Source organism: Catharus ustulatus, chromosome 9 (assembly GCF_009819885.2).
Source record: "Catharus ustulatus isolate bCatUst1 chromosome 9, bCatUst1.pri.v2, whole genome shotgun sequence".
In the NCBI taxonomy this organism is placed as follows: Eukaryota; Metazoa; Chordata; class Aves; order Passeriformes; family Turdidae; genus Catharus; species Catharus ustulatus.
In genome coordinates this window covers 12939549-12959608 of record NC_046229.1, presented here as the reverse complement: position 1 = coordinate 12959608, position 20060 = coordinate 12939549, and the positions used below count along the sequence as shown (strand labels likewise).

The 20060-nt window shown below is 39.0% G+C and overlaps 2 protein-coding genes across 5 annotated transcripts in view; one reads left to right on the top strand and one right to left on the bottom strand.

Moving 5' to 3' along the window:
• MIGA1 (mitoguardin 1) overlaps positions 1–536 on the bottom strand; it is a 35710-nt gene extending 35174 nt beyond the window's left edge. The window contains exon 1 of the mRNA XM_033067707.1: positions 378–536. The gene's annotated coding sequence lies outside the window, so the exon portion shown is untranslated. The remainder of the gene's footprint in view (positions 1–377) is intronic.
• Positions 537–760: 224 nt separating this feature from the next.
• The window catches only part of USP33 (ubiquitin specific peptidase 33), a 38436-nt gene continuing 19136 nt past the window's right edge, over positions 761–20060 (top strand). For 3 of the 4 annotated variants that reach the window (XM_033067342.2, XM_033067341.2, XM_033067339.2), the window contains exons 1-9: positions 761–892; positions 6359–6497; positions 7575–7628; positions 9499–9561; positions 11958–12110; positions 13263–13362; positions 17219–17288; positions 18528–18641; positions 19305–19383. In XM_033067342.2, coding sequence (XP_032923233.1) covers positions 6417–6497; positions 7575–7628; positions 9499–9561; positions 11958–12110; positions 13263–13362; positions 17219–17288; positions 18528–18641; positions 19305–19383 — 714 coding nt within the window. In that variant the 5' untranslated portion in view covers positions 761–892; positions 6359–6416. Of the gene's footprint in view, positions 893–4552; positions 4672–6358; positions 6498–7574; positions 7629–9498; positions 9562–11957; positions 12111–13262; positions 13363–17218; positions 17289–18527; positions 18642–19304; positions 19384–20060 lie in introns of all 4 variants that reach the window. The other variant, XM_033067340.2, reaches the window with a different exon arrangement.

Genomic DNA, 20060 nt, shown 5'->3' with positions numbered 1-20060 from the left:
GTAGCCAGAAAAGTTTATCTCATTCAGCGCTTCGTTTATTTTGTAGAGACACCACGAGAAACAATCACTACAGCCTGACGTAATCTCCCCGATGCAGGCGCACCCCTCACTCCCCGATGCTGAGCACAGGGTGAAGCCTCCGAACCGCGACTCCGGGATCGCAACCGCGGCATGGCGGGAGGCCATGGAGGCCGCGGGGCAGGAGCCATCTCCGCCCGAGCCCTCCCCAGCCCGGGCAGCCCCGGCACGGCGGGCGGGCAGCGCACACAACCGGGTGCCCCGCGCGCCCCTCAGCCCCTCCCCACAGCCGCCCGGGTCACAGCGGGCGCGCCTCTCCCCGGCCGGCCCGGGTCGCTACAGCTGCCGCACTCAGTTACCTGCCCGCCGAGCACCGGGGCTCCGCTCTCGCCCCGGCGCTGCCCGCAGACCGGCGCGATCCGCTTCCGGCACAGGGAGAAGCGGCCGCTGTCGGTCGGGAGGAGCCGCTACCACGTGAGGGAGACCCGTGGCGTCAGAACTCCGCGCCCGCCATCTTTGCTCCGGGCAGCTCCCGCTGCGGGCGGCCGGGGCGCGTGCCCGGCGCCGCCATCTTTGTGCGGGGCAGCGCTGACACTGAGGCGCTCGGCGCCGCCATCTTTGTGCGGGGCAGCGCTGACACTGAGGCGCTCGGCGCCGCCATCTTTGTGCGGGGCGCGTCCCGCGGCGGCGTCGCTGCAGCCGCGCCCGCCCGTCCGCGCGTGTGCGGGGCGGCACCGGCGGAGCCGCGGCCCGGACGCGCCCAGCTCCGCCACGGCAGCGCCGCTGTCCCCCCAGGCAAGGGCGAGACGCGGGGCTGGCCGCGGCCCGGCTGAGCTCCGGCATCCGTGCGCAGTGCATCCTCCCGGCTGCTCTGGTAAGAGAGGAGGGGCCCGGCTGGGCAGCGGCGGAGGGTTCGGTGTGGCGGGGGGTGGGAGCGCGGCGGGCCGTGTGTCTGGCCGGTCGCACAGCCCGAGGCGTGTTAGTGCGGCGATGGCGGCCGCCCCGGGAGCTGTCCCGGCGGCCGGAGCGCCGCGGTCCCGCAGGGCTGGGCGGGGGCCGGAGGTCGGCGGTGCCCGCAGGTCGGCGGTGCCCGGTGCGGGGCAGCGGGGCCGTGAGGGGCGGGACCGCCCTCCCGCCAGCTGGACACGGAGCTCCGCCGGTCCCTGCTGAAGCTGCAGCTGGGCGGCACCGGTACCGTGGGTACCGCGCAATCCCCAAAACCAGGAATGAACCGATAAATGGCTCTGATCGCTCCCCGAGTTATCCATGCGCATGGATCAGCGGTATGAGGGTGGAACAGCCTGGGGGAAAAGTCCGGGGTATCACCTAGTGGAAAATCACTGTAGGCTTCTCCTTTGCGCTTAGGCAAAGCCCGAGTTAGGAAAATCCTCTTAGAAATATAGAGGTTAGCTAATGGGTGTCATAGTTAGGATTTAGCGTGGTGGAAGAAAGAAACGAACGAGTGGCCTGTATGCCCTGAAAGCCAGTATAAAATGAAAACTGTCTAACCCTGTAAGAGGATATATCCTCAGCTCTAGAATATTTTTAAATGTCTTTTCTCTGTGGGTATAGAACTTAAGGGCAGAAAAAAAATGTAATGGAAGTGACTTATCAATTTGTGTCTTGCTTGAGTGGGCAGCTCTTGGTGCCTGAGGAGAAAGACCAGGTGCCTTTGAGCAGGTCACTAAGCATGCTTTTGTCGTTTAGTCGGAAAATACCAGGTTTTATAATAAATAAATGAAGTAAGTTCTCTACCAGAGCTGGGATTGGTGCTGTCATTTTTCAAGAAATGGGATGCACTTGTTTATTATCGATAGATAAAAAAAACTTAAAATCTGGAGGGATGGGAGGTAAAATTCAAAACTACCTGTTGATTAACAGAATGTAAAGAAACCTAGGTCGAGAAATAGGAAATATGAACCTTAATGTCACACACTAATTTGACTAATTTTAAGTTTTGTAAAAATGTCATTTATGTATAAAAGTAATTGAAGGAATTTCTGTAAAGTTTATAAAAAACAACACAGATTTTTAGAACTGTGATAAAATATATGTATCTTAACAATCTGAGCAAGGCTTTCACTTTAGTGAGCTTTTATAGTTTTGAGTGAATGCTAGTGTGTTTTTTTCTGAAGTGTGAAGAATATTAATATAGTAAGTAATTACTGAACTTCTAGACCTCCTTTGTATTCTAACTAATTAGGTGTTCAGGTACAAAGTTGCACCCTGTGTCACTCTTGCTTTGTTGATATAAAATATAAATAAATGAAATTGTTCCAGTGCATCACTGGTAAAATAACTGTGAGTGCAGCTAAGAAGCCTGAACTTAGAGATTACTGGTTTGAGATGCTATTATTCAGAGCTGTACTGACAAAATAATAAAAGCCTGTAATGAAGACACAATTGGTGCTTCATGTAACTGATGTCTTCAGAATAATCCTTTTATTCTTAAAATCTTCCATCAGCATTCCCTTACTGAACGCTGTAAAATGATGTGTTAAAATGGCTCCATATTTAGAACATCAGTGGAATACATAACGCATATAATTGTTTATTTCAAGATCTGTTGAAGAGTTAACTACTGTAACTAGGCAGATGAAATCATTAATCCAAAAATTTCTTGAAGGAATTTAAAATCTGTTTTGTTTCTTTAGGAAATATGGAGTTCCTTACATAAGCCAAAGATAATTTTCCAGATCAGTTGAGTTCTCATGGTGTTTGATGGGGGTTTTCTGTGGGTGAGCTAGGTCTTCCATGGCAGGCACCACACAAGTCTGTGATGCTGTGGAATTCCACTGAATAATAAATAGGTTGCTGGTCATGGTGTGCTTTGAATTATGGTCCATGTTTCTCTGATGGCTCAGTTTTTTTTCTTGGTGAATGAAAAGACTAGTCAGGAAGGCAAAAACCCCTCCAAGAGTGGACTTCAAGAGAGGCTTTTTCCTTTGAAGCTTGACTCTGTGCATGCTCAAAGCAAAATCATGTTGATGCATCCTGCTTTGGAGCATTAATTGGCTCACTGTTTTGGATGGGATAGTATGAAGCATTGACATAGGTGAACTGAAACCTCTGAGGGGAAGTAATGGAGAGAACTGGCAATAGACTGAGAGAGAAATTCTCTCCCAGATCTGTGGGAAGCATTTGGTGAGAACCTTATTGCATGAGTGTGATCATGAGCAGCTGGTGTGGAAACAGGCTCAGAGAGTTGGGGCTGTTGAGCCAGGAGAAGAGAGGAGAGGGAGACCTTAGACAACCTCCCGTGCCTGAAGGGGCTGTAAGGGAATTGGAGCAGGACTTTTCACATGGGCCTGTAGCAATAGGACAAAGGGGAATGGCTTTGGACTCAGAGGGCAGGTTTAGTTTAGATATTAGGAAGAAATTCTTCACTGTAAGGGTAGTGAGGCACTGGGACAGGTTCAGAGAAGTTGAGGGTGCCCCATCCCTGGGAGTGTCTGAGGCCAGCCTGGATGGGGCTGTGAGCTGCCTGATCTAGTGAGTGGCATCCCTGCCGCATGGTAGGGGGTTTGGAACCAGGTGATCTCTAAGGTTTCTTCCAACCCAAACCATTCTATGATTGTGGGATCATAAAAGGGAGATATAATCCAGCTTTGGAGCAGGAGTATAAAATGGAATTAAGAGAAATTACAAAGGCTTGTAGGATTATTTTGGGTTTTTTTTCAAGTACTGAAAATGCAGAAAAGAATTTTTGGATGAGGCCAACGCAATGCAGAAGCTGGTGTAAAGGCAGATGTGATAATGAGCTGCAGGGGAAGAAAAGCAATCTCTTCACATAGAGTAGGAAGTGGTGAAATGGAGGAAGGTCAGTGAGTGAGGGAGGGGCTAGACTTGGAGAGGTGAAGAATGAGTCATGGTTTTGAATTAATTTTACCGTTTTAGACTTTACCATAAAATTTTACAAAATATGTGTCTGCAGCTATGTATATATGTATATTAAGCTACCAAGGTTATGGCAGTATAGAGTGAGTTATCACAGTGCTGCAAGATGGAAGGAGGTGTGTGAAAAATTTGTTAACAAAAGGTGAAAGAAAGGCCATTCAGTTTTGTTCTTACAATGACATGTGAAGAATCTGTAACATGAACTACATTTTCACAAGGGATGCTCTCCACATGGACAGTAATAGGGACCACATCCACAGGGACATGAGTTTGAACAGCTTTGGGCTTTCAGATGATTATTAGAAGGAGAGAGAGACAGGTTGCACCAAGAAACAGAAACTGCCAAGAGCAGAGCTCCTGGGTTTAGGTTTGTTCAGGTCTGCAGGTTTGGATTTGTGCAGTTCCGTGTATGAAAAGTTAAATATTAAATACAAATCTGGCAGCATGAGGTGAAGCCTCCATTCATTGCTTTGTATTACTTGGAATAATGCATTCAGAAAGCTTCTACCATAAAAAAAATTAAGCCTAAAGCTTTACTAGTCCATTATATCAATCTTACTAAAGCATTTTTATTAAATCATCTCACTGCATTCAATGTTCTCAGGGCTTTATTTGAAACTTGCTTTTCCTTTTTTAGCATTTTAACAGACCTTGCGAACTGTGGAAGATGTAACACGCATTCATGTTGCCATTTCTGTTCTGAACGGGAACCTTGCAGTTCAAAGAGGAATTGCTAATATGATGGAAGTTGAGGAGGTTTGGCTTGACAAACTGTTGCCTTATTTGAAGTGTCTTTCAGTAACAGTGCATATAGATTGCAGTCAGTCACTGAACTGAGCAAGTGCTTCTCCAGCTGGAGCTTATATTTTAGAATAATGCATTTTAAATGTCATGCCACTGGTCCAGGAAGAGACTTTAGATCTCGTCTAGAAAAAAAATTCTAAACAATTAATTTAGTGTAGTATTTTCAGTCTTGTGAGATAAGTTCTGAAATACTTTATTGAACAACTGTAAACATGATTTTAAAAAAGACTGAAACATATACACTGACACTTGAGTCTATATGTACAATTATATAATAAATACATTATTTATGTGTAAGCAATTGTTTATCTATAAAGAAAATGAATTTAAGTTTCTATATGCACGTATATACATAATAATACACATTATTCCATTATAAATAATATGTAATACTTCAATAATATTATTTGTGTGACAATGTTCATCGTAATAAAACAGACTATTTCTATAGATACACACACATATATAGAAAAATGACCAAGGAGAGCTGAAATTGCTCTTGATTCATAAGAATGTTATTGCAAGGCAATGGAAGGGAAAAGTCAGACATAATAAGCTGAAAGTTTATAGGGAATGTCTCAGAGATGTCCATTAGGCAAGGTTTGTTTTCCCCCACTCTGTCAAAACTGTAGGGTGCTTAATACTGTAATGAGTGATTGGTCCTGTAAGTGGAAGCAGCAAGCCTAAAGCTGCCAAAGCACACAGGCAGAGTGGAAGGAGGGGTTGATAACAGTGGCAAAAAGGCTGCAAACAGAGGGTACATCACTGAGCTGAAGTTTAGTTGCAAGTCTTGATAAAGGGGCACTACATTGGACAGATAATTGGGCAAAAAAGTTAATCTTTTCTTGGCCTTTAGATGTTGAGTCATCAATAGTAATTAAGTGACAAAACGGAAAGAAAGTTATTGGGTAGTTCCTGTTGGAATGAGTCAATTGGAGTATTTATATAAATGGAATGTTATAGAATTATTTAAATTTTCCTTCTGTTGCTTTCTATGTAACTATTGAAATAATAATGACAAAGTGATTGTATGTAGCATTCTTTATTTCTAATAAGTTTCTGTGTCTGCACCAGAAACCTTGGATGGGCAAAGAGAACAAAATAAAAGCATTGCTGGGTGTTTAGTGCTACATGTGAGTCATAAGTTTCGGACTCCTTTTGATATATAATATGTCTGAATCTAGGATGTGTCTTTGTAAATAAATAAAACCAAGATAAAGTTTCTTTATCCTGTGATAAACTAGTCTTGTGTTCCTGCAGTTTAGCCTTCACAGCTTCAGCTGTGTGGCAAAGATCCTTTTCCAGAACATACAGGCAAATCCACTGTCAGTTCTAGGTAGGCTTAAAAATGAATGTTTATATCATTTTATATCATCATGCCATGGCAGAGTCCAGAAAGTTAAATAATTAATCAAAATCAGCTCTGGTCCATTCAGAATTATTTTAGTTTATGACCTAGAAGTCATTGGATTTCAGAAGTCAGCAGGTTTAGATTTGGGCTACTGGAGTCTCTTAAAAAAGTTATTTATCCTAACTTAGTCTAAAAGGCACATTGTTTTTAAATTGATGTGTATGTTGCATATTGGATATCTGGTATTGCTAAGGAATTGGATTTTAGTAATTTTTACTTCTTACACAGGTGATTCCCTGGTGTTGAAAATTCCAGCTACAGGATCTCAGAAAATACAGCTTCAGCCATGTCATCACCCAGCAACAATTGCCCACACTTGGAATCGGTTGGTGAGATAACAAAGGAGGAATTGATACAGAAATCTCATGTGAGTTGCAGCAATTCACTTTCTTCCTATCACTGTTGACTGGTCAGGTTTTTTAGGTCCACGTTTTAGTGTATTATTAGTTAAAAGGTGCATTTAAGTGTCAAGCATGGGTAAAAGCTCCCTACTGGCATAGTAAGGTTTGAATAAAGTATGAGAAGAATTGTGGGCTTGATAAAGTTGAAAAACTGCTTTTCAGCACATGAAGAGCACCTTTGCCACAAGTGATGTTTTATTGGAATCATTAGTTAGAAGAGTTAGCAGACCACAAACTGAACTTTGTTTTCATTACCATTGCAGCATATTAGTGTAATGTAGTGTAACTATATTAGTTATTTGGAATATTAGTGTAGTATAGTATGACTGACTTAAAGTAGCAACTATAACAAAGAAGTTTATGCTGGAGTTTACTTGGTGAATGGTTCTTTTTGTTAGAGAATCCACAGTTTGAGAAACCTCCTCTCCCTGATCTCTTGGTTTCAAGCTAGTATTAATAAATGGAGCAAAGAAGGATTTTGTAGTTCATTTAAGTAGCTGGGAGCTGATGAAAAGTGAAACCTTTTCTGTCCATGGTGCTTAATTTCTGTAACAGTTAATTTGCTGTTGAGGTATACAGCATTTCTTTACTGTTGCATCTTGTTTGTGTAAACCTTCGCAGTTTGTATAAACCTTTGTGGAAACCTTTGTAATCCTTTCCTCTGCAAGAAGGAATATGAATTTATTGAAAGGTCTATCACTGTCATTTCTTTTTATGTTAAATTTATAGGAAAGACCAATTATGAGGGTTGTTATAATTATCTGATATGGTGCATATTTATGCCTTATTTAGAAAAACAATTTTTGGTTTAAGATGAAAACTGAGAGATAAGTCTGAAATTTTAATGGAAAAATATGCTGATCTTGATATTATGGGGAACAAAAACTAGGTTGATTATCAACATGTCCATTTGTTAAAGTTAACTTTAAAGGCATTCATCTGATACTAAACATTACAGTAATTTTTCTTGTTTTGTCTTGAAGTTGTGGCTTGCTGGTGAAAATAAGTGAAATAAAACTTACTTTTGTGTTGAACTTTAATAGGGCACATGTCAGGACTGTAAAGTCAGAGGACCCAACCTTTGGGCCTGCTTAGAGGTAAGTTGTTCTGTTGTTCCGCAGTAGAGTCATTTTCTAATAAACATGACCTTGGTAGTATTTTTTTTGAAGAAACATCTGTAATGAAGTTCTTGAAATTAGTTTGTTTAACTTGTCATTTAAAATAAAAATTTCTTATACAGTTCTTTATTTTTAAAATTATTTACCTTCTATCAGGTGTATATTTCTTGTAATTTAAGAATATGCTTAAAATGAGATTTGGTTTTGTTTTTATATGAAGGAAGAGAGCATATTAGTGTTTTTACTTGAGTTATGATACTTTTTGACTCTTAAGTTTTGAAGGTTTTAAAGTCTCCCTGGGTCTGAAGATCTAAAAAAGACTATATTATTCCAGAATTAATTATGTTCTATAAGCCTTTCTTAGCATTTGTGGTCATGACATCTGGTATTAAAAAGACATTTTACAGAATATTGCATACTCTGACTTTTATTCTTAAGTGAAACAAAGAAAAAAACTCCTTATTTTGAAGCTGGCAGAAGCTTGTATGAACATTCTCCTTACTTTGTACAAATTTCATGCAGTTTTATCCTGGGTATAGCTCTGTCATAAATATGCTTTTGCCTGCCCTGTAGGCTTGACTTCATTTCATGGCAATTTTTCTTTAAGTACTGTCAGCAAGATCTCTGGGCTAATGCCCTCTTTTAGGGGTATGTATGAGCATTTTAAAATCCCCTTCATTTGTGTCCTTTTAGGTAGATGGTGGTGACAATTAAGAGATCAGATTATTTTGCTCCTTCTGTCAATAACAGATGAAGGGGGAAAGAAACTGTTTAATGTGATTTGTTAGATGGTCTGAAGTATAAAAAAACCTCTTGGGAGTGGGGAAGAGGTGTTCAGGGATACATCAGCCTGGCAGGTGGGAAAATGCTGTAAAGCTTAAGACGTGGTTTTTATTTCTCACTTAGAGCTCTTAGACTGTTACTGAAAAGCTAAATTTTATACCAACATTTCCATAGGAGAGTCTTATAGTTGCAGTAGGATACTTAATGTCATGCTGTGATGTTTCTCCTCTTGGATGAATTGGCATCTTGCTTCACCTTTTTCAGTAGAAAAACCTGGTGAGATCCCAGCATGTAAACAATCTGTAACTTATCAAATATTTGTGATCATTTAATATAGAAAATTGGCTGTGTTCAGCTACTCTTTGATTGTAGAAATTAACATGCTTAGAGAGTTACACAGATAACCTGCTGTACCCTCTGTGATTGGCCTGACTCATGCAAATGAGGAATTAGCAAAAATTGCTTGAAGATCTGTAGCTGCAAGATTCCACACTCAACTCAGCCAAATGTATTTTGCAATGAGCATGATTAAAATTGACAATTATTTTGCATGTTATAACTAGAATGTGGCAAGTTCTTAGCCATGTTGTGCTGGAAACTTATGTAAAGGTGAAGAAGCTAATTAGCTGTGAAGTAATGCTCTGATGTGTGGGCATTGCAGATGGGGCATGCAGGGATTTTTGTATAAACATGTCTGAGGCTGTTGCCATTCGGTATTTCACCACTCAGACGCTGGATTAACTTTGTATTTTCTGCAACAATCTTTACTAAATAAGGAATTTTAAAAAATATATGTTGTCAGTAATACAAGTAAGTATATAAAAATGGCCAAAAAAATTATATTCTAAATGTTGCCCATCAGTGTGAGAAGTTAAATCTTGCAGCATTCTTTTTTGCTTTAGGTGATATTTATTTTATTGCTTACTGTGCATGTCTCTTGGTTTGTGTAGGACTCAAGTTTGAAATTTGAGTGAGTTTTAAAGGGACTGGCAGTATATTCCTATTCTGTAAACCTGTTTGGGACCACTTTTTAATTGTATTTACTTCTGTGTGTCTTGCCCAACAGAACAGGTGTACATATGTTGGCTGTGGTGAATCCCATGTTGATCACAGTACCACCCATTCCCAGGTATGTGCATGTGCTGGTGACACAGTTCCTTGAAGCACTGGAGTTAGAGAACTTTCATTTCAATGAAGTAATAACCTATGTTAGCTAACTGTGTGGAGGTTTGATTACCTGTAATTGTTTCTCATGTCATAGAAGCAGGTCTTGCTAGTTTAGGAGTGAGTTTACAGGTTTTGTGCAGCTGCATAATTATGCAATTCTTCTAAAGAAGATGATGCCAATGAAGAAAAGAACAATAATTACTGATGGTTTTCAAGATGCACAGATGAAAGACTTACTGAGTATCTCAGCTTATGTGTAGTACTTCACTATTTCAGTCTCAGTTCCTGGAACTGTGGCTGCCTGGTGGGTAAGAGGAGGAAAGTTGCATTAATGGAAAGCTGAAGAGATGCAAAATAGGGAGTATAAATTGCTAGGGACAGGTGCTTTGTTTTTGCAATATGCTCCCTGCTTCAGATGAAGAAACTAGATTGAATTGAGCATATGCTTTCCTGCCATTCCTGATCTTGGATCCAGCTTGGTGGGAGCAGTGGAGTGTGTGCACTCTGTTCCCCAGCATGCCAAGTTCTGCCAGGCCTGGGCAGCTTCTGTGCATAGGTTTGGATCTTGAACTTGCTATGTGTTCTGGGCACACACGTGTGCAAGGGGAACACTTGCCAAAATGAACAAATAAGGTGTTCTGAGCACAGAGAGGTGGCGGTTTTATAAGCATGTCGTTTCCGAGTTGCTGGTTTTGAGACCAATGAAATTCTTGCCATCAATTTACAGTATGTCAGTAAATGCATCTCAAGTTCCACATTGATCTCTAAAATTACTAAAAAACCCGGTGAATATTAAAATGAAGGAGTAGCTTATATAGGGATTTTGCAAGAAGTGTGTGGTATTAAGACTGCATTTTACAGCCACTCCTGGTTTTTTTTTTTTTGTTTTGAAGCAGGACCTTGAGTAGAGTGAGTATTTACACAAATTGATAATGCATGAATCTATAGAAATCCTTTTTTTTTAATCAGCTATTAAAGCTGAATCACAGTTCTAAAGCCTTTACAATAGACTCAGAAATGAGATGTTTCTAGAGTAGTTGGGCACCAGATGGTCCCTGAATTTCTTGCCTACAGTTTTATACCTCTTGGCTCCTTACAGTAGTTATTCCTGCTTTGCATGCTGCCTTAGCAATGTTACGTACTTGCCAGGTAGGAGAAAGCAGGCAAACTATTCATTCTCTGTCAGTGACATCCTTGTCTTGATTTTCTTGTTACTTAATTTTAATTTGAGGATAGTAGGCACTTTTCTGGATTCTTCTTTAATAAAAATATCAATAAACTTATTAAAATGATGAAGTGTGGTTGGCATGAATCAACTTCTGCTTACTCCAGTTTGCACCAGCTAGGCTCCCTGTACTGCAGATAGTCATGTTCATTATGTCCACTCCAAGGAAATCATTAGGCCATTGCTCTGAAGTCTTGTAATTATGTATGGATCTGAAGCTGCAGAATTAAGCATATTCTTGTGATAAAAATTGTTTGAGTTTTTAATGTAAATGTGATGTTTTTAGTATGGGAGGGCTACCTAATGAGATTTTAGTCCACTTTACATTAAAAATATTGTTCTTGTACAAGATTTTGTTAAATGAAGGGAGGAGGAACTTGGGCCTCCTGCAGCAATTGTAGTATTTTCCTAATTTCTAACAAATCCCTATTGTCTATAAACCTGGCTGATACTCACATATAAGGAAGGAATGCAGGAAGGATTAGTGAAAATATTTGGAGGAAGTTAGCAATTGTGTGCCCAATCTTACCTTAAGCAAGGAGGTTAAAAAAATACTAAGATTTGAACAATAAAAATATTCTTCACCTGTCAAGCTTGTATTTCTTCTGAATGTGAAGCTGTCAACAGAAGAATTATTTGAGTCTAGAATTCTTGCTTTAATATGAGGACCTCTTATTGTAATTGAACTAAAAATCTTATCTTAGTCTTCAGATTGCTGTGAATAGCCTGAATTTCTTGCAACAAACCAGTAGAAATAAACATTGTAGAGGAGGTAACTCCCATTGTGGCCAATTACAGATATTTCTTGAAAACTGCTTTGTTATGAATTGTACTGCTTTTAACAAGAATAAGAAGGCTTTCTTGTTATTTTTTAGTTAGAGAGGGACATACAGATATGACAGTGTCTTAGATTCTGATTGCATCGTGTTGCTAATTTGAGTGAGTTACATGGAAAATGAATGCTTGTGCTAGAATTTCTATAACTGAATTACTCTTTTTTAGTATTCTAACACACATATGTGTTTCATTGTTGAAAAACCTAGAATTTTAATGTATCTATTCTAGCTTACATCTAACAGTATGTAGTTATTCCCAATTTCTGAATCCCAGTTGTGGTTTTTGTCCTGTTTTAGGAGACAAAGCACTGTCTGACTGTCAACCTTACTACTCTCCGTGTCTGGTGTTACGCCTGTAGTAAGGAAGTATTCCTGGACAGAAAATTAGGATCTCATTCTCCACTGCCAAGTACAAGATTGTCTCACCAAGCACAAGAAAACAGTGTGCAGGTATTTGTTAACCTGATGGAGCAAAGGGAGCTGTAGCTTTGCAGTAACATTGTGTTTTCTCTTGAGTGAGAGACTGACTTCTCCATTCTTGTGGCTGAACTTTCTATTAATTCCTCTCTATTTTCATTTTGGCTTTACTGGCATCAGTAGTGTTCATTCTGATCTTTTTTTCTTGGATAAGTGTTGTCTTGGAGAAAGTCGCACTGCGATTTCTTAAGTACAATTGTTTGGAATAGTGCTAGTAGCTGAAAAGAAAAGTGTTATTTCTTTATTGCGTGTGTAATGTAGTTACATATACATGAGGGGTAACTCGGTTAAAACAGTAACCAGTAGAACTACAGTATTTTTAAGTGTGTTCTGTGTGAGAGAGAGAGCAGTAGAGGAGAGACCATCATGCACAAGTTGAACAGTAAGATGGGCAGGTTTTAAGTCTATGTAATAAAGAAATAAATTTACTTCAAAATTTAGTATTTAATATGAATGTAATCTGATAATTTTTCTCATAAACTACCAGCAGCTCAATTGGAATATCACCATTGGAATTAAAAAAAAAAGTTGTTTAAAAATTCTTCTCACTTGTTATAAAGCTGTGTTCTGAATTTCTATTCTATTAAATTTCTTTAGTCTTCTAAAGAAACAGGTATAATATATATAAAAAACAGTGGAACTTACAAAGTCTGAGGCATTTTGTTCAGGGCTTTTATTTATGTGCTCACAAAAAGACCTTGTCATTCAATATATACCTGCCTGTCTACTAGTTTGTTTCTCTATTTGTACATTTTTCTTTCAAGAGTTTGTCTTCATTAACTGTAGTGAGCCATCTGGTGGCACATCAAAAACACCTACACTGGCTTAGGTGATGACTCCTGCCTTAGCTCTTCTTTCTTATCCTGGGGAAAGAAATGGCAGCCCTGGCTTTGTTTTGGTTCTTCAGCTGTCCTTATAAAAATCATGCAAGAATCTGAAAACAAATGGAGGTTCTTAGTAAACTTTCTCTGGATACCTGTGAAATCCTGGTAATCTCACTTCCTGTGCAGTGAGATTTCAAAATGTGTTCACATAATTTGCCAGTTCTAGATTTGTTGGTAAAATTACACATCAGCTTAATTAAATAGAAAAGTAATCAAGTAAATATTCTTTTCTCCATTTAAGGATTTCAAAATACCCAGTAATCCCACACTGAAGATTCCATTAGCAGCTGTATTTGATGACTTAGATATAGAAGTAGAAGAAGATGAATTGAAGACCAGAGGTAATAAAAGCATTACCCTGTGCATTATTGCATGAATGTGTTTTCAAGTCTGTTTTCCAGCTGTGTTGTAATTCTCTCCTAAGTGGAACTGTTTCTTTTTGTGCTCCAGCTCAGATGTTTATTTTTAGTTTCACCTTTCTTGCAACAATCTTTCTTACTTTCAGATCAGAGGCTGTTGCCTGAGTTTGGCTGTTGCCAAAGCATGTTGGAGTAATGTTAAGTGCAAGTAATGTTCAGTTGGTATTGTAGCCACTCTGGTTCAAGTAGACTTTTTAAAAATCTGTTCTACTGGTTTTGCTTGCTATAAAAGACTCTTGATTTAAATACTTTCCTTCATTTTGAATAATCCTTTTCTGAGCCTGTAGTATCCTAGTGTGGGGTTTTGTTTGTTTTCTCCTTGACATAATTGATTTCATGCACTGCCAAACTTTCTCCTATCAAAGATTACACCACCCTAATACTAAATCTAGTGTATAGGTGAAACTTAGAGTGATGAAATGCCAAACAGTTAAACTTTAATCTTTAATTTCATAAGAGGACATAATAATTGCTATTTCTTAGAAGTCTCTAATTATTATTGATCATTCTAAAAGCTATATGTGTATTTGATGGTAAAGAAAATATTTCTAAGTACCCTTTTTTTTTCAGAAAAATATGACCAGCAGATTGTTGAGGTGTAGTTTTTGAGATGCCATTGCATATGTCAAGGCAGTTTGTTTTCCATCAGTGATGAGAGAAAAGTTATTCTAATTTATGCATATGCCAATTTTGGCTGGGCAGGAGTTAGTTATCTTTACAGTGACTGCTGTGGGGCTGTGTTTTTGGATTTGTGCTGAAAACAGGTTGATAATGCAGAGATGTTTCAGTTATTGCTGAACAGGGCTGACACACAGTTAACCTTTTCTGTTTCTGACACCATCCATCAGGGAGTGTGTGGGGGGTGCACAAGAAGTTGGGAGGGGACACAACTGGGACAGATGACCCAAGTGATCACTGGGATAATCCACAACATGTGACATCCTGGGAGAGGAAGAAGGAAGATTGGGACTTAGAGAGTTAGGGTGTTTGTCTTCCTGAGTATCAATTATTCATGATTAACCCCTGCTTTCCTGGAGATGGCAGACCACCTCCCTGCCTGGGGAAAGTGGTGAATGAATGCCTTGTTTTGCTTTGCTTGTGCAAACAGCTTTTGCTTCACCTATTAAATTGTCTTTATCTCAACCCATGAGTTTTCTCACTTTTACTATTCCCCCCGTTCCTATCCCACCATTAGGGAGTGAGTGAGTGAGCAGCTCTGGGGGGTTGAGTTGCTGGCTGGAGTTAAACCACAGCAATGGGTCTCATTTCTCCCTCACTCATCTACTACTGGCTTCCCCTCTGCTAAGTCTGCTGGCATTGGTCAGAAAAGCTGCCTTGCCCCTTCTGTTGTCTGGCACAGTCTTACAGGATATGACACCATCCCACTAATTTGCCATCTGCCACCATGTGTTCTATTCCTAGTTAATTTCTCCAACCAATGCATGTATTTGTATAATTTTAGCTCTTCTTTACTATTAATATTTTGCAGAATGTAGTTTACATTGCAATAATACACAACTAGAATTGCATTAAAGTTCCAGTAATGATGATGTGACTGTGTTAAGATACTTATTCGAACTGAAAGGAAGAAACTTCTTTAGCTTTGTTTTAACTTTGCTCTTAAAATTTCTTATGAAATGCTTTTGATTAAGCAAACATTAGAATACAGTAATTTTACGATTATAAGCCACACCATTTTGACTAAAATTTTGGTCCGAACCCGAAGTGCGGCTTATAATCAGGTGTGGCTTATATATGGACAAAGAATGAAAAGTTGCTGTTTTAGTTTGGAGGACAGGTGTCTGCTAAGAAAGGCAGGAGCTTCTCTTTGAAATGGAGAATGTAAACCCCCTCCCTCCAAATTATTGTAATTTTGAAATCAAGGGGCTTTCAGGCAAAAATATGGGAATTAGGAATAACAGTTCTTTTCTAGGGAAATTAAAATAGAAATACAGTACTGCAAAGGAACAAACTCCAAACCCTGACACAGTCAGAGTACAACCTGACACCCTGTCAGGCAGGGTGTTGGTAGCAGTCCCATTAAATGGTGGCTACAGTCCCCTTGCAGTGACAGATGTGGCTCAGTTGAAGCAGTGCTCCTGTGGAAGGTGCAGTTTCCCTCCGGAGGCCCAGTGGTGATGTGGAGGAGTCCCATTTCCGTCTGGAGTCCAGTGGAGAAAGGGGCTCCCTTAATGTACCAAAACCTCTGTTTTATCTTGGTAAGAAATGTTGGGTTCTTCCCCCTGGCTGGAGCAACTTTCAATGGGATGCAGTAATTTTATCAGTCACACAGTGAGACTCAATGGGCCATGAGCAGAAAATGACTCGCTGGAGGAAGGATGGGTTGTGAAAAGATGAAGAACACTGCCTCACCTGGTTTCAATGGATGGCCCATTAGCAGAGTATCTGCCGTTGAGATAAGGATAACTGCCCCCACCCTCAACAGATGGTGATAGAACAGATACCTTTTATCACACTCTGTATTGTAACGTGCGGCTTATAATCAGGCGAGGCTTATGTATGGACAAAGGATGAAAAGTTACCGACACCCGGAAGTGTGGCTTGTACTCAGTGCAGCTTATAATCGTGAAATTACTGTATATATTCACAAGAAAAGATGTGTCTTTGAAAACTTTCCTTGTAATACTACAGGCTGGAAAAATACAGTGGGAGTATCTCGAAATATGTGCTGCTTTTAAAAAGACTGAAGTAAAATCAAAATCCTCTAGCTACTCTTGTTTTCCAATTTCAGTACAAATAGTTTTATTTGTAGCAGAATTTGGAATACATACAGATACAGGAAGCAGGCCTGTATTTCTATGTGGACAGATAAAAGGACATTTTGAAACTTAATTTTGCAGGCCTGTCTGTTAGAAGTTGTAACTGAAGTAACCCAAGTGGTTTTCAGATGTTAGATTTTATTTTTCTGCCATAGACCAAAACTACTAGGATAGTTCCTATACTTCAAGAATTGCATAGTCATCAGTACTGATTGCTGAATGTTTGACAAGTTTTTTTAATTTTGGGTCTTACTGATGCTTTGCTTAGAAATGTTACTGTTCCCTCATCTGAAATCAATTTTATTTTGAAGTATTACTTCCTTAATGTAATTCTTGAATTCTTAATGTAGCCTTGAATAGCATAATTCGTAATTATAGAAAGAATATATGTCAAGTGTAACTTTCATGTGTGTGGAAAAAGTATATGTGACTTTCTGTAAAGAAAGTAACAAAGTGAGTTAGGAAATAGGCTATGTGGGAAAGTCTAGATTGAGCAATCTGTTAACAAAAATAAAGGTGTATCATTGCAATAGAAAAAGTCTAATTGCAGGACTAGCCTGGGATAATCACATGCTGAGTAGGTTTTGAATGTAATCTGATTTAGCCTGAATTTGGGACAGAAGAATGAAATCTTTGAGAGGCCTCTGGTAATATGGTTAGTTACAAACGCAGCATAGCAACAGTTTAACTGAACAGGTAAGTCATTAAGCCGAAGTAAAATTTCAGTGTTGATAAACATACTTTAAATTAGAATCTGCAGGTGTCATAAACCATGAAGTAAGATGAAATACAATCCACTTGTCTGAAGTGTTTTTTAGTCAATTGAGATCAAAACATTTAATTACTACTTCTAGTTAGATTGGTATTCCTTTAAGAGTCCTATGTTTCTTTTAGTTGCAATTCTGCATCATAATTGGCATCCCAAGTGTTCCATGAGTATTTTGATTAGTATTTATTTTCTTGGAATTATTGGATTAACAGACTTGTATTTATTTCAGGTCTAACAGGATTAAAAAATATTGGAAACACTTGTTACATGAATGCAGCTTTACAAGCTCTTTCCAACTGGTAAGGAAAATGATAGTTAATGCAATTTTATATTTGCTCATGCATGCATTTTTTCCAGGTCTATTTAAGGGATTTGGAGAGATGCACTGCCATGGAAGAGAACATGTATTTGTTGAATCTCAGTCTTGTATGCTGTAAACAATTTGTTATGGTCTATGGGCACTCAGCTTTTTCCCTGTTTAATTCTAATGCCTCCTAAGTAAAAAACATAGACACTTTTAGAAATTAGAAGAAAATCTGAAAAAAGCTACTGGATTTGTGGATTAGTCTTTATATTTTTGCTTTGCTACAGAAAAAGCAAAGGAAATGCATAAGAATAAAGAAATATCAGGATCAGAATTTCAGTTGTTAAAAAGAATGTATCTGGAGCATTCTGTGCTAAGTCATGGTAGAAGTGATGGAATGGAAAATCTTATGTCAGCCATGGGAATTCTGGACAAGTTCATGAAGAAGAAATCCACAGAAGTGGAAGAGATAGAAGCAGTGTCCCAGATGGAAAGCTTCCTGCAGCAGGAGTGGCAGGGTGGTGGCAGGTCCTGAGCAGGTGTCACAGGGTCTCTGTGAGCCACAGGCCGAGAACAGGCAGGGCTAAGGGCCTCTCTGAGGCTCTTTGATGACAGAGAGGACAACTGAGGCAGATCTCTCTAGAAGATAAAGAAGTGGACAAAGCACCATGAGGAAAGTCTTCTGTTGAGAGATGTCAAATTTTGGGAGTACACTGGGATGTCTCCTTTCTTGGAGAGGAATGGGTCCAACATGTATGAGGGTTGTGACTTCAGAAGGAGATTGAAAGGAGAGGAGAGAGTGTGTGAGTTGGCAGCACTGCATGAAATAATCATTTAAGTATAAATTATTTGCCTACACATATCTTGTGGCACTGTTGGATTCCAGAGAAAAGATTTGTTTGGGATGCTGTTTATGGACTAGGCTCGTGGTGATTGTTGGTGGAGTGGTACATGTGTACTTCTGTGACAGCTTGTAGGAATTGCCTTGAATTTGAATCCCATTAGATAGTTCTGGTGCTATGAGAAATGTCAGGGCACACTGAGGAGCAGCGTGGCTGTACTGCTGAAGTTGTGCTACCAGGAAATGTTTGGTTGCAGCGTTTAAGAATGTAGGAAGTGAAATTGCTTAGTTATGGAATAACATTACTCTCATGTTATAATCCTGTATGAAATGCAGATTTCCTCTTGTGTTTTAATGACCTGAAAAAATTACTGTTTTCTTCTTTTAATTCAGCCCACCTTTGACACACTTTTTTCTTGACTGCGGAGGCTTAGCCCGAACAGATAAGAAACCTGCAATTTGTAAAAGTTACCTCAAGCTGATGACAGAACTCTGGCACAAGAGCAGGTATTAAATAATTTTGGTGATGAAATGATAATAAATAAATTCCAGTCATGAAGGGTGCATTAATCTGTCCTAGGTTTCTGATTTTTATTTCATGTGTTCACAGAATTCCTCTTAAAAAAAAAAAATTAGGAAGGAAAGACTGACTTGCAGGACTCAAGCACTCCTTATAACCTGTTCTTTTTCATTTATACCAAAGATAGGACAAGAAATTAGATGACCAGCATTAAGCTCTTAAAAATGTTTATATGTGCCAGAAATACATCTAAAGTGTTTAACTACTTTATCTGTGTCCTTCATTCCATATCAGTATTTTATCAGTTTCTCTTATTTCCTTATATGGAATTTGTGTAATATCTAGCTAAGAAAATACTTAAAAATATAAAAGGTAAAGAAACAGTAATTGTGCATAGTGCCAAGAGTAGGTCTGATTTGTCATCTGATTGATAACAAGTGTACCATAAAAGGCCTGATACAGTCGCTTTCAGTTGGGTGACAGGTTTTTAAAAATTATGTAGTTAATAATTCAATGCCAATATTATGTTTTGCTGAGATTAATATTATTGGTGTTCACTTACAGGTAATGGTATGATCCCAGTAAAGATAAAAACATCCATTTAAATTCTTTCTTTTTCAAAGTTTATGTATTTGAAACTTTTTTTTTAGGCCTGGATCTGTTGTTCCTACTGGTTTATTTCAAGGAATTAAAACTGTTAATCCAATGTTTCGAGGCTACTCTCAACAGGTAAAACTTGGATGTCTTTTAAATATGCTTAAGCCATAAAGTTCTCTCTTAGTTAGAAATCCAGTGCTTAAAATACCTTACTTCTTGTAGTTGTTTAAAGCAAATGCAACATAAACTTTAGTTAATATGACTTGAATGTAGATCATCTGAAATAGAATAATCAGTAGTTAAGTAAGGTTTTATATTTCTTTGTATCAAATTCACAAAAGGCTGTTACTCTAAAGTAACTCTAAAGTTACTTTACTCCTTTAAGTAAAATTTAAGTAAAAATATCTGAACTCCTTTGTGCGAAAGGAGTAATGTTTGAGCAGTCCCAGAAAACAAAACAAAGATGTTCAAAAATAAAAAAGAATATAACAGATTTGTTATATATTTGTCTACCAATGATGTCTAAAAAAAATACGCAGTGTGCAGTTTCCATTCAGTATCTTGGAAAAAAGCCCGACCCAAATTGTGTGTTATGGGAACCACAGGTTGGTAGCTTGATCAATAGGCAGGGATTGTTACATAGGAAAAGCATTCTTCAGTTGCTGCTTCATACAGTGTGGAGCACTTTACATTAAAAGCTTTAGGACTAGGTGAAAAATGTGAATCTTGTAATTAGAAAAGCTTGTTAGTATCTTCTGGGAATCTGCATTGATTAAAAGCAATTTTGCTGTTTCCGTTATGTTTCAGAT